This window comes from Emys orbicularis, chromosome 2 (assembly GCF_028017835.1).
Source record: "Emys orbicularis isolate rEmyOrb1 chromosome 2, rEmyOrb1.hap1, whole genome shotgun sequence".
In the NCBI taxonomy this organism is placed as follows: domain Eukaryota; kingdom Metazoa; phylum Chordata; order Testudines; family Emydidae; genus Emys; species Emys orbicularis.
Genome location: NC_088684.1, coordinates 61518250 through 61533231, shown reverse-complemented (window position 1 = coordinate 61533231; position 14982 = coordinate 61518250). Strand labels below are relative to the sequence as shown.

General features: G+C 41.5%; 1 protein-coding gene across 6 annotated transcripts in view; it reads right to left on the bottom strand.

Moving 5' to 3' along the window:
* Positions 1–14982, bottom strand: part of ARFGEF1 (ADP ribosylation factor guanine nucleotide exchange factor 1) — a 181877-nt gene that overhangs the window by 41285 nt on the left and 125610 nt on the right. For 5 of the 6 annotated variants that reach the window (XM_065397695.1, XM_065397698.1, XM_065397697.1 and 2 more), the window contains exons 16-20: positions 14693–14898; positions 14522–14606; positions 10062–10233; positions 7889–8040; positions 502–630 (exon numbers count right to left, since the gene is read on the bottom strand). In XM_065397695.1, coding sequence (XP_065253767.1) covers positions 502–630; positions 7889–8040; positions 10062–10233; positions 14522–14606; positions 14693–14898 — 744 coding nt within the window. Of the gene's footprint in view, positions 1–501; positions 631–7888; positions 8041–10057; positions 10234–14521; positions 14607–14692; positions 14899–14982 lie in introns of all 6 variants that reach the window. The other variant, XM_065397696.1, reaches the window with a different exon arrangement.

Sequence of the window (14982 nt, the reverse complement as noted above, 5' to 3'; positions counted from 1 at the left end):
GCGAGATGCATTTGTGCATTATATTTGGAAAGACATTCCCAGTGCCAGAGAGTTAAAATGATATCCAATTACACAAGCCTCAGAATAGCTATGGTATCTCTCTAAAGTTGAGCATAATGTTTCCATCAAGGTTCAGTGAACTACAAATTTTCAACTACACAATATATTTGAAAAAGATTCATGTTAAGAAACAGAACCTTTTGTGGCAAGATTTAAGATGAAAATAAAAAAAGTTTGTCTGTTCATCTGAAAACTCTTCTTTGTAGTCCTATATATATATGGAAACATGTAAAGTTTTACAAATAACAGATGAAGCAATTTAGAATTTAAAATAAACTCAATGCATTCAAAACCAGGTACAGTAATAACTTCAGAACAAGGAAGTCACTGGGTATTGCAGTACTTACATCTTCAGGTAATGATGTAAAGAACTTAGTGAATGTACTACCATTCCATTAACAGCACCTAAACCAAAATATTCTCATATAATCTTAACATTACCTGAATGCTGAAAATGCATGCAATCCTGATTGCACATCTTATGCCTTCCAAGCAAAGAGAAGCAACTTCTGTATCATCACAGTCTTGCAGACCCACACTGAATGCAGCTAGGAATGGTGTCCATGCCAACTGGAACACAATAAAACCACACACCTTACATTAATTTTTAATATTCAATCTCAATAAGAGAAAACTTTATTCCAACAGAAAAAGAAGTATAAACATCACTGTATCTCGCAGAAAAATAATAAAAAACCAAAATGCTTAATCCACAACAACTTCAGAGTGGACTTTCTACTAAAAAGAAATGGGAAGTAGAAATAGGGAAAAGGAGTAATAGTACAGTTATAAGGCAAGGAGAAGATGATTTTGAACCAACTGCAGTATAATACGGTCACACAGTTTCTAGTGACAATGCAGTCTTGTCCAGAGCATTTTTTTAAATTGTAAATGTTTGTTATCTTAGGCAGTGCCATGGGTTCTAAAAGAGAGAAGCTGTGTGTCAGTTATATATAGTGGATATTGTTTTTATATTATCTAGATAACAGTTCTCCATATGCATACATAGTTCTTTGCATAATCAGAAACAAATATATATATTTGTATATAAAAGTTCTGACAACAGCCCCAAAACTTAATTGCACAGTGAAAGGTACAATTCAAATTTGCTGAAAGGTGCCATCCTGACACACACAATTTCAGAGAATTGCTCCCATATAAAGAGTCAGATTGACAAAAAGGTACCTGTAGAGTTCTTGAAAAACTGCTCATGACAATATTTATCCTAGTGCGTGCCTTACTTGTTAGGGGAAGTAAGATAGGCTGCTCCGCTCAGCATATTATTATAATGATTTTATATTAGTTAAACAGCATGGCTAACTAGCTATCGGGGGGGAGGGATAGCTCAGTGGTTTGAGCATTGGCCTGCTAAACCCAGGGTTGTGAGTTCAATCCTTGAGGGGGCCACTTGGGGATCTGGGGCAAAATCAGTACTTGGTCCTGCTAGTGAAGGCAGGGGGCTGGACTCAATGACCTTTCAAGGTCCCTTCCAGTTCTAGGAGATGGGATATCTCCATTAATTATATTATTATTATTATTTGGCCTTTTTCATACGATGAAAAAAACGCTAACAATACAATAATCATCCCTACCAAGGTGCAAGGGGTGGAGATAGAAGGAAAGACAGTTTTTCCCCTCTCCAGAGAAGGGGATCCAGACATTCCTTCAGTGACATAACTTTCAGTACTTCAGTTTGAATTTTGAATGGATAGAAGGGGAGATTAGATTTCTATTACTTTAGCACGTCTTTTTCCTTTTCTTTTCACACTGAGATTTTCCATAATGTTTATGTGGACAGCAGTACTATAAGTCGTTAAGAGTGTTTCTAATGGGACACTGTTTGCATACTACAATATTGCTTTTGGTGTGTTACACATACAGTTAGATTCACATTTTGGTAAATTTCTAGAATTTCTTTAAAATGTACCATTTGCTCATTTAGGATGAAAATCATCCCTTATGAAGCACAAGCCCTATTTTGAGGATTTAAGTGGTTCACAGGCCTTGTGGTGGCACACAAGCTGAATTTCACCTGTACTTACTTTTATCATGATATATAACATCACTAGGTTATAAGTTTCACTACTTCATTAACAGAAAAAGATATGCATACAGATTTGAGAACGTTTACAGAACCTAGATATAAGGAAAGTCAGGATGGAGTGAGCAAATATTTATTCTTTACTACTTTGTAATCACTACTTTGAGACGATAATTATAATTCCGATCGCTGGCTCTAAACATTAAGCTGTATTATTGGTTCTTACGATTAGTTAATGACTGGGAATGATAAAAGGATGAATGTCTTGGATCTGAGTCTAGTAATTAGAAACTCAAAGAGGAAGAGATGTATCCACTGGAAGCTCACATTACAGCTTTGGGTTTTTCTCCCTTTAAAAAGAGATGGGTTTTGCAGATATTCTTCTCTCCAAAGTAAAAAGAGGAAATTTTATAAAAATGGGAAGTTTGTTATTTTACATAAGCTATGTGACTGACTTCACATTCCTTAACTTAGATGGATCAATTTCATTTTAAAAAAAATCCTTACGAAACACACACATCCATAAATAATGTCTGTCACAGTTCAAGGCAACTGCACGTGTATTCCTACTCTGTGGTCCAGCAAGGGCACCGACTCAAGGCTCCTGGCTTCTCAGCCGTCACCGCTCTTGGGCAGAGACCCACATCTCCCTCCTGCCAGACATTTATACAGGCTGCACTGTTCCCTGCCTACACTATGTTATTCCCAGTAAGCCAGACTCCCTAGACAAACCAGCACCTGTGCTTTGCTTTTGCCTCAGAGGATATAAACAGTATAATTGCCCTCGGTTATAAGTTACCACACAGATCTTTCTAAGCAAGCCTATTTATATGCAAGGTGAAAGCATTACAGAGACTACCTATTAAAAACAGCAAAGGAACCTATATGCATCATGAAAAGCTTATCAGAGGTCACCTCAACTCTAAGGTCTTCCAGGTGTCAGTCTTTCCAACCCTTCCTTAAGGATTTCCCCCCACAACCCTGACAGAAGGTTCTGCCCGTTTGTATGATCACAAAAAAAAAAAAAAAAGGCCCTCATTCAGTTTAAGCTCAGGGTATTTATCGGTTACCTTTGAAGAATCCAATTTGAACCAATTTATGCAAGCCTGTCCAGATGATGGTACCGCTCTGGATGTGTTAAAATCTGAGTGAATTTGCCTAATCACACTAACTGTCCTTTGTTCCTGGAGAGCTGTGAAAGCACATTTACTTGTTAAGCTCCCCACTCCTGGAGCCCTTCCACCACTATAGGGAAACGGTCTAGCAGGAGAGAAAGACTCTGCCAGTTCCCCACTGCTGGAGCCCTTCCTCACCACAACAAAAGGTCCTGGCAGTGAGGAGCTGCTGAACCCTTTCCCCACAGCCTCCCTGCTTCCGGAGCCTTTCACTGACACTTGTAGCCACACACCAAAATGTGGACGTAATGAGCTTTTCATGCCAGCACATAGCTAAACATACATTACACACCGCCACCAGTGTGGTGTAGTGTAGATGAAGCCAGAGTGTGCAACTCCCTACCCATTCTGAAGTCTCACTGTCTCTGTCCTGACTCATGTAACAACACTGCTGGGCCTGCACATGACTTCTGGCTTCATACCATTTTCTCCTTTCCCAGGTTTGTCTTCCTGATGTTACCTGGCCCAGTGGAGGGATCAGGAACTGATAGTGGGGGAGCTGGGATGCATGAGGCATTCAGGCTGAAGTGCAGAGGGAATTGCAGTGAGGGGGGACTTTCACCTCACAAATATCTCACTCTGCCCTGTCTTTAGTGGCTAGAAACCTCTTCAACACACCACCCAAAGCAACACAAAATCCACAGAAAGGTAGCCAGTTCCCAGATGTTTCAGGTTTTAATTTAATAATACAACTCTTTGAGCTAAACCAATAATAAATTTCACACCCTATCAAAGCATCAGATTGTGTGTGGTGGTGAAGTGATGTGGATAACTGCTTGCTGAAGGCTGGAACGAAACCACCAGTTTCTTTGGTTGGTGTGACCGAGAGTGACATTTGAACCCGTCTCCAGATGTGAAAAGCCAAACACACTAACCCATTGTGTCAGCTACCATGTACATGTTTAATATGAACTTGTGCTATCAGAATGTGTTAAGTCTTCATTTTCACCAAAGTACTAAGCTCCTTCACTGTTCTGTGGATTCATACAATCAGACATTGGCTGCTCCGTAACAATTTCTGTTGTGGACCTCTTATGCTGGTTCTTTTGCATTGCATCTGCTTTTAAGACCTGCATAATGCTTCAGTTTCCCTTTTGCTGACATTTATGATATTTTGCTTCTCTGGCTGGACACATTTTCCACGAATGTTGTGATTTTCTACCACATTTTCCATATGTTTCCGTTCTCTTTTTCCTGTCTGTCTTCTGTCAGAGTTTCCTCAGGTTTTCATTTTGTGTTTCTTCTTGAGCTTTATAGGTTGAAATTTTTGTATTATCACAAGCATCCCTGTGTTCCCATTTATATTCTGTGGAGATGCGCAGCCTTCCCAGTGAAACATCATCTGTTTTATCAGTGTTTTTACATACAGTCTTCTGATCAGTATGTCGTCTGCCTCATCTTCCAGGGCATATGAGGACATTTACTTGGTACCCATCACTGTTACTGACAACCCTGATGCAACATGAAACTGCTCAAAATGACCTGTTCATTTTAGCCATGTCTTCTCAGCAAAAGTTAAGACTTTCTAGAAGGGTTAGTGGAAATACTGACTCCATTTCCCTCAAAAATGAACTTTTCTTTGCAGGCTCCTTGTTTTCATCCTGTTTTTCTGCTGTTTCTGTGCCCTTAAGTTACCTTATTTTTCTCCCTCCATGCCTGTGGCTTCCTTCCTCTTCCAATGGGAACTGGGCCTTTTTGCTGTAGCTCTCTTGTGGCCTGCAGTGCAGTTGCTCTGCAGAGTCTTCTCTTCATGGAGTTCATATTTTTCTGTCCTGTCTTTTTGTCTCTCTCCTCCTTGGGTTGGGACTTTTCCTGCCCTCACAGCCCTACAAGAGCCACAGCTCTCTCCTCTTTCTATTCTATAGTGCAGCCCTGACAACATAGATTGTTCTGGATGTTGCTCCAGTGGTTTGGGATGAGGAAAACAACCCCTCCTTGCTCTGAGTAACTTCACATACTCTTTCTTCCTTTCTCCTTGTTCCGACACTATGTTTCTTGAAGTGCAGGCAGAAGCAAAGAGCACAGAGGTATATATGGTTGCATCAAGGGCAAGGGTTTTATTACTAATAGCGTGGAAGTGGTTGAATAATTAGCATTTATTCCAGGTGTAATGAGACCTATAGTATTAACTCGAAGTACTTCCTACTTCAGCAGGAGTTTGAACTGATGATCCCACTCCAGGTTGGTTCAGGAGAAACCCACCTTCTCAGGGAGTACTCTTCTCTGTTACCAAAGACATCTGGTGATCTGCTCTGCATTTGACAGTGTTACTATGATAGACAGAGACACATTTCAATATATATTCTTAATCTGGGAGCTGTTAATCTGAAAATCAGTTTTTAAGTAGGGCAAATAGAAGATTGCTTAGATCTACACCAAGGTAAGGACAAGCAATTCAGAACCACACATTAGCAAAGATGCATCTTAAACACTAACCTACTCTCCCCATTGCAAACACTAAAAAGCAAGGAAATATTTTAAGTTATGGCACACCTCTTCACTATACCCAAGAGCCCACAAATTCACAATTCCACTAAAAGCAACAGACTATTTTGTCAGAATGAACTTCCTTTGGCCAACACACTACATACAACAAATTAAATCTCCCTCAGAATGAAGAGGAATTCTTAACCAGAGAGCTGGGCTGTGTAACAGTTACTGATTGTCATTTGTCATTACATTGTCATTTCCCTCCTATGCAAATCCCTTCACTCTGTTGCCTTCTCTCAACAAATATTTACAGTTTCTCATCCATTCCTCATCCTTTACCCTGCACACTCTCCTCAATTTCTCTTCTACCTTTTTCCTTCCTTGTTTGAGGATGTCCCCCCTGCCACCTTTTTGAGCAATTCCTTTTTAAAGTAAAAAACACTTACTTTAAAAATACACCCCCTTTCTTCAGCTTTAGCTGTAGTAGATAAAGGGCTTCAGTTCCTCCTTTGAAATTAGGCCTTACTGGTGGGCAAAATAATGAGAGGATGAACTATTTCACCCATCACTCCCTTTTGAGGGTCCTTAAAAGAAAAGAAATGTTAAGGGGGAAACTGTCTGCAGAGGCTGTCTGACATTTGATGGCTGGGAAGCAGGTGGACTGGAAAAAGTACGCTTCACTGTCATGGCTGCCACCCCAAGAGTCTCCTGGGACCACAGGATTCAATGCAAGATCACTGGGCCTTTGTTGTCCTCATCCTGAAAGATGTTCTGACTAAATCAGGCCAAAGACCAGTCGACACTGCCACCTCCACTGGTTTTGGCTAAATCCCAAACACCACCTGGGATGTGAGATTTTGGTTCCTGCTGTCACCCCTACCCCCCATCATGTATCCTTTTCCTTCTCTTTCCTACACCTCTCCTTTTGCCTTCTGTGTCTGACTTAGCCAGCCATGACTGTATATTTTGCAATACTCCAGTAAGACCAAAAAGGCAGCTAAAAACAATGCCCTACACAGCTCAATGCTAGTACAAGTTTGCCAGCTCTCAGAGTGGCTACTAAGACTGTGTGCCATGCCTGTGTTTTTCTAGCAGCGAGGCTGAAAAAAAATTAGCATCAAAGACAGAAACTGCGTTTTCTATCTTTGCTGTTCTTTTCTCTCCCTAGTTGTGTCTGTGTCTTGATTTGTCTTCTAGGAAACAGAATCAAATTTTTAAGAGCAGCAACAAGAGCTCTGGCCCATCTCAACTAACTTCTTCTCTTTTTCCCAGAAAGGACAATTACCACCATATTTAAAACCATCTAAGGACTGTCAAACAGGGTTGTGTTTTTCCCCCTCCTAAAACCTTTATCCAGCTAAAGGGAAAAGAGACAAGGGATGCTGTTAAAACAAAAGCTTTATTTAATACTTTACATTTCTAATCCTTTAACTGCCTTTCCTTTAGTTTTTATATCTTTATGAAAAAGTTGAAATGATTTTTAATGGTGCGCACCATGGTATAAAGCAGACCGAGGGCTCTGTATTCAGAACCCTGAACCTTGTTTAAAATTATTGTTGTATAGTAACAGACCCTTGTTAATATCTTTGACTCTCTGGGCCCATTTATTCCATCAAAATTAATATAACAGAACACACAAGGATGGAAAAGGAGGGGGCGCAGAGAGAAAGGAGGAGAAAGGGAGAGGACAGGTAGGAAGCTTTTAAAATAGATATTAAAAAGTTACTTATGCAAATGAAGACTAATCGTTCCTAAGCAGCATGACGTTGACAGGCACAACATCTTTCAGTAAAACAAACTAAATGGTGCTTCTTATTGGTTTGGTAATATCAACCTGGGCTCTATTTCTAAAACTGTGGCATTTAGCCCAGGATAAGGTTAAGGTTATAAACTCATGCAGGTAGCACCCCCTCAAGTTATTTAAACACCTCTACACTTCCAGGATAGATTAAGTAATGTGATTTTTTTTTTTTTTTTTAACAATTCTGATTGTTTCACTTTGTAAAAGAATTAAAGTCCAATAAGATTTAGATTACTCTTCTAGAAGTTTTGAAAGACCAAACATTACCACTGAAATAATGTGGAATCCCACAGTATTTCTAACAATGCCTTGCAATCACAGTATTCCAAGTTAACATTATATACCCATCTAGAATTTCAATACAGAACATGAGAATCTCACCTTGAACATTGGTCTCACATGCTCCAAATGGGTTGCACTAGTAAAAGGTGCCTGAACATGGCTCACTGCTTCCATGAGGGCTTTTGCTGTTTTAGCCATCTGTTCCATTTCCAAGTTATATAGAAGTCGTCTCTGCTTTTCGCTAGCAACATCTATAAACACATTTTTCCTTTTACATTTGTGTTTCAGTCAAGGCTTTCTCACAGAAAGTAGTAAAATAGTAATTTTGTTACATTAATCATTTAAATGCTGTATTCTGATATATTTAGAAACTAATGACATCTAAAAGTTAATGCAAATTTATCTTGTTTGTTTACACTGTAATATAAAATCAAATTACATCAATACACTAATAACAAAAGTATGTGAGTAGTGAAATGTTTGTTTTTTAAATGATAGTTTACCTTAATTTTAGTCTATATAGAAACAATCTATATAATAAATCAAAGAAATCTTGTGACCGAACTGAAGCAATCTATTTTAAGAAGAAATATTAAGCAAGGTATATGGGCTGGATTAATTTCACAAAGTGGACAGAGATTTTATATCAAACTATCACCACAGCGAGGAAGGATTAAGTGTGGAAAGATAAATATTTCTCTCTTTCTCAAATGTATGTGGCAAAGTGCCTTAACACCTTTTCATGCTGGTATTGAAGCCTCTATCTCAAAGTGAGGGACAACCCAGAGAGAGTACAATAAAAAGAAATAAACACTTAAATTTTCAGGGAACATTTAATTCAGAGTTTAACGGCTTTAACGTAAAATAAACTGCTAGACAGAAACAAGCTGAAGAGCAGGGAAAAAAAAGAGGTAGCTACAGATGGAGACTTGTGACGTTGTAAAGGAGTTATGAGCAGAGTGTTCTTGGGGGCTAGTTTTAGAATAATTCATTAACTATATACAGAAAAAATTTGGGTAGCTTTATAAAAACAAAGAAGTGAGGTTTTTACCCACGAAAGCTTATGCCCAAATAAATCTGTTAGTCTTTAAGGTGCCACCAGACTCCTTGTTGTTTTTATAAAAACAGGATCTTCACATTTGCAGACAATATGAAAACTGAGTGCACACAGTGAGGAACCATCAGATTCAAGAACATTTGGATCATTAAAATGATGGTCCAGAAGACAAACAGTTAAATGTTTTTTAAAATTATTTAAGGAAGGAACCAATTTAGGGAATGTGTGCTAAACGAGCAATCTTAAACCACAATGAAAACAAGATTTTGAGGCGTTATTGTGGGGAAAACTCCATTACTGCATTAAAACAAGATATTGCTATAGATAATGAACAGGATACAAAACAAAAAGTGATACTGTTACTTTATTATAAAGATCTCATGTGGAATACTGTATACAGTATTCATCACTGTACAACAGCAAAAACTATGCTGCCAAGAAAGTGCTGTGTAGAGCAACAAAGATGACAACTGGACTAAACAATATCAATTCTGAGGCAAGATAAAGTCAGAATAAACCCAGTTTAATTTAACAGGTAAGACTTCAAGGGAGCATAACAGACTTTCAAAATTAAAGGGACTGGCAGAAGGTAATAAATATAGTCATTCAATTACTGCAGAAGATGACATAACTGAAGCCAAAAAGAAGATGACCTGAAGAAGAGCTCTGTGTAGCTTGAAAACTTTTCTCTCTCACCAACAGAAATTGGTCCAATAAAAGATATTACCTCACCCACGTTGTCTTGACAAAAAGAAAGGAATTGATGGGTATGGGCAGAGTAAGAAAGCGAGAATAAAATTAAATTTAAAGAGGGCAGGAATTTTGGGAGCCAGAGTTCTTAAATATTAAGTTCACAGAAAGAATGATTTAGTACTACATGTAAGAACCTGTAAAATTATTTATCATAGGTTCACTTTTTATATGATGCAAAAGAAAGGGAAAAAAAGAGAGAGAAAAAGCAAATTTAACCCCATTTCAGATTTCCTAGTGCATCCTTTCCTGTGTGTTTCTCTTAATATGTATGTTTTTCAGGGTAGGTTCTCGTGTATAGTATGACAGAGATTACTATTGGTGCTAAACAAATAACTATGCATAGCGACATTAAACAAGAGGTTGTTAGTTTAGTACACCACATTCCTAACACTAGGAGACCACATTATGAAATAAAAGAGCCAACATTTATTCTGTGATGACTGACACACTGCAGGTACTTACTTTGTTTACTGGATTTTGTGGGTATTACTAGTTCTTTTGTTTCCTTCATAGATATCTTCTTCCCTGCTATTTCATTATAGATAGCTGACAGATACTCCTCAGGAAGGTCTTTACTGTCATTGATACCTCTGTTCATCTTAATATACTGCTCCTTGGTCATTTTGTTCTTTACCTGGAAACCAAAAAGAAGCAAATAGTATGAATGAGAGAGCAAAGGGGAAGATTTTTAAATGGATTTAGGCACCTAAACAGGCAGATAGGTGCCTAAGCCCACCAGATAATCACCACTGACATTTTCAAAGCCACATCTCAGGTGTTACCTAATCCCCCAAAGTGGCTAAGTTCCCGCCAGTCAGCATTTCAAAACGGTCTACGTGCTGCTGCCACCCCACAGACGGTAACAAGGTGCTAGGACGGTTAGCTCAAGCCAAAGCCCTGGAGGCTCCAAAGCAGAATTTTCAAACTAGGCAGGGGAATGCTTATCTTGCCAATGGGGCCTGATTAAGGTGACCAGATGTCCCGTTTTTAAAGGGTCAGTCCCATATTTAAGCTCTTCTGCAAGTGTCCCAGGTTTCTTTTTAAAAACGGGCAAATTGTCCTGTATTTTCTATCTCTCCTCCCCATCAGTACTGGTGGGTCCTGCTGCTGGCCCGATACCAGCGGTAAGTGGGGGGTCCAGTGGCCAACGATGGGGGTGGATGTGCAAGGCTGGTGGCAGGGCCGGACGCTCCCCTCGCTGGTCTGTCAGTGCAGCACTCACTGCGTGCTGGCTCTCGGCCAGCAGGGCCCCGCCCCGTCCCGTTTCCGGCCAGCACTGGCTGTGCGCTGCGGTGGCTGTTGAATGCGGGCAGGCACTAGGTGGCAGCCAGTTACGTGCCTCCTCTGCTGCCCACCCATCAGCCCTTTATGTGCTCCCCCTCTCGCTGTCCTCTCCTTGCTTTGTCCCTTCACACATCCCAGCCCTACTGCTCCTCCATATCCTCCCCGGCAGGGTGTGTTCCACTCCCAGTGCAGTGCAGAGAACCAGTCCCTGGTTGGAGTGCTCAGCTCACCAACAGCCTCGCCGGAAGACTCCTTCCTTCTCCCACTGCTGCTGGCTGGGCCGGCGCCCCAGGAAAGCCCAAGAACCTCCAGCCCGGGGCGCTGGCTAGGAGGAGCCAAGCCCTGCACAGCACTGTCACGGGGAAGCCTCTCTGCCCCTCAGGTAAGCTCTGGAGTGGCGGGTGGAAGTGATTTCCAGCCTGTTCGCACCCCGACCCTGTAAGCTCCACAGCAGCGACCTGGGCAGGGGCTTAGCACCCTCTTCACCCGCCCCTCCCCTGCCTGGTTATGCCCCTAAGGACCGCAGGGCTGCTCCATCCCCTAGGCATCCTCCCACACTGACCCACCTCTCTGGCCGGTTAGCTGAAGCCCCTGCAGTCAGGTTCCCTTGGCCCTAGTGCACAATCCATCCTTAAGGCTTAACCCTTCCTGCTCGTGCTGAAGCAGGGGGACAGGAGGTGGCTGGGTTATGTCAGTGACCAGACTGGAGGTGTTAGCTGCCTTTCAACACTGTGTGGGCAGGAAGGGACAAGGTGCTTCCAGCCCCAGGGGAGTGGGGGGTGCGGAAAAGATGAATTCTGCCAAGACACTGGCCAGGTCATCTCTCCCCCCTGCCCCTCCTCCCCTGGAAGCAGCTCCCGTCCCTTCCCTCCCACACAGTGCTGAACGGCTGCTGCTGGCCACATTCTGGTGTGAACCCTGGCAGAAATCTGGGGAGTGCGGACATGTGACCCTGAGTGCCCCCCCCCCCCCCGTGTTGTCTCAGGAAGACGCGGCACCAGGTATAGGAGAGGCAGGTCTGTCCTGGGGGTCCAGCCAGGCATAGAGGGCGGAGAGGGCTGGGAAGGGAAGGTCAAGTCAGTCGGTCGCCCCCCCCCCCATTTGAGAGAGGTATAGGTGTGTGTGTGTGTGTGTGTGTGTGTGTGTGTGTTTGTTTGTGATCTCTTCCCGAGTGTGTTGGGGGTAGGGGTGTGTGTGTCACCTCTCCTCATATGAACCCTAACGCCTTAAGATAAGAAGGTAAATAAAAAGAATCCAACTACGCAGTATTTCTTTCTAACAGGGGCTCAGTCAACTTGATGTTAATTTGAACACTGGTACTGCATAGTTCTGATTGCCATTGAACTTGCTTGAATACGAGTAATTTTACCAGGTGTCCCATATTCAGCATAGGGAACTATGGTCACCCTAGGCCTGACCCTTTATAAAACCTTTAGGTGTATACTGAGCATGTCTAAGACCTGATACCCATCAGACTCCACAGCAAGAGAGCCAGATGCAGGCTACTGACAGGCAGAGGACACAGCACATGCACAAAAGACAGGAAAATGTAGGATGAGCATGAGCAGGACAGAGAGAGACTTTCAGCTGCTGGTGGACTACCTAAGCAGCTGACTTGCAATAGGTGCCTAATTCCAGAAGAGGGTTCACCGCTGGTGGATCCCAAGCAGAGAGAGGTGCTTATCTCTGGGCCATCAGGCAGGTACACCAGGCTAGCCACTGAGGGTATGCCTACACTGCAATTAAAAACACACAGCTGGCCTGTGCCAGCTAATTCTGGCTTGCAGGTCCCAGGCTTAGGGGCTGTTTAACTGAAGTGTAGATGCTGGGCTAAAGGTGGAACTCGGGCTCTGGGACCCTCCCACCTTGCAAGGTCTTAGAGCCCAAACTCCAGCCTGAGCCCAAATGTGTACACTGCAGTTAAACAGCCCCACAGCCCAAGTCAGCTGGCCCAGGTCAGCTGCGGGTGTCTAACTGCAGTATAGATATATCCTTTAGGCCAGTGGTTTTAATCCTTTTTTCATTGGCAGACTCCTAAAAAATTTCAAATGGAGGTGTGGACCCCTTTGGAAATTTTAGACAGTCTGCAGCCCCCCAAGAGTCTGCGGGCCACAGGCTGAAAACCACTGCTTTCGGCACCTTAGGATCCTTTCCTTTCCCCACCCCTTTCCCTGCATTTCATTCCTGGATAGCTTAGGCAGCTCCCCACACAGCTGGCTGGCTTCTGGAAATCCCTTTCTTAAGCAATTAACTATCCCTAGGCACTTTACAGGGAACCTATTCAGCCTGGAGCCACCTAACTCAAAGCTGAAAATACCATCACATAGGGGGCTGCCCAGGGGCTAGACATTGCTTCACTCAGCTGAGCAGCAAAGCCTAAATCTGTTTAAAAATCTGGCCTAAAGTTCATAGAAATCATGCTAGGATTCATGAACTCTAATGAAATCTACCCATTTTCCCAACAAACTGATAACTTTTCCCATTTGTTGGTGAATTGAAGAAAGTTTGTCCTCTCAAAAAAGCAATTCTCAAAACGGTACACAGGCAAGTGCAGACTCTTCCTTATTCATGCTCTGTTAATGTACCATAATCCTGTTTTATCCTGAAACATCCTTGTGGTAACAATTCTATTCTTAGTCATCTCTTAGATATACAGCATGTGTTGAAACTAGAGAAAATTTACTGAAGAATCCCACCAGTTCAGATGAACCAGTGTTACCACCAGTAGGAGCCCTACAGCAGATAAGACTCCCACAGCTGGACCTGTTTTACCACCAATTTAGTTAAGCCTGTTTAAAGCAAGCATAATTGAAACAATGGTCAAATGGGTCCTGCAGCAGGAGTCTACACTAAGACTCCAACAGGGCTAAAACTTTTTTTTTTTTTAAACATTTCCCCAGCGTAGACAAGACTTCCCTCTCAGTTATATGAAATGGTGAAATTATGTGGGCATTACATGATACTGATGAACGTATGCTAGAGATTAAGCCAAGATCCAAATTAGTCAATAAGCATAAAAACAAAACTATTTTGGCACACAAGCTAAACAATCTAACCTACGTTTATTACTTTTTCAAGGTTAAATCAGAGGTGGTACCAAATACTCTAATAATTTCAAATATGGTGAGTACTGCCTTTATAAAGGAGCTGCACTGACTGGGGTCTTTAAGCATAATTTTCCCAAATGGTGAAGTTACACGAATCTCTTTCAGTTTTCCAACTGGATGGAACCAGGGCAGATTTATGATAAAACAGTAGTTAGTATCTGCAAGAATTCTGGCTTTGATTGTAAAACTAGTCACTAAGGAGAGTAGTACAATATAAAAACCAGTGGATATAACTCAATTCAATTAAAGCTAAGAAAGAAAGTGACATCTCACTGCAGGAATGGCCTAACTGACTTGAACTGAAAACTTCAGAAGCAAAAGAAACAAAGATTGTGTGTGTTATTTATTAATGTTAGACTTCAGGTAGTACATTAGTATAGAGTAGAGCACAAAAATATTACAAATACATTGCCGTAAAAGTTGAATGTTCTTATGTTAGAAATTCTGTGACATGCACCTAGTCATTTAAAGTACAAGAAATGTTGTTTACAAGAAACCTGACATATGAGAAAGTTCTTTATAGCAACATACCTGTGGGCTATGAAGATCTGTCGTTAACATGATAATTGAGTAAGCTAAGACATATGCAGTGTCTGCACTAGCAAAAAGGGTTTGCCTGAAAAAACAACGAAGCCACATATTACTAATTCTTACTCATTACTCAGTTTCACAAAAACATTAAAAGAAGAAAGTACTGCTTACCCTTGGTTGCATTCTAAATATCTAGCAGCAAATTTCTCCATTAGCCGATCAATTTTCTGAGCCTCTCCTGGAAGACGGAATCCCTCTAAAAACATGCGCAGAGCGGATACGAAATCCTTTCCTGAAAAGTCATGTTGGTCCACATATGCATACATGACTTCTTTGTTAAATTTATCATTGTCTCCCAGGAACTCTCCAACCTGAGTCTAAAATAAGAATGATGAGAAAGGTGGAATACCAAAACAACATGATGCATTTATGTACAGTACGCAAACTGCCACAGCGTATTT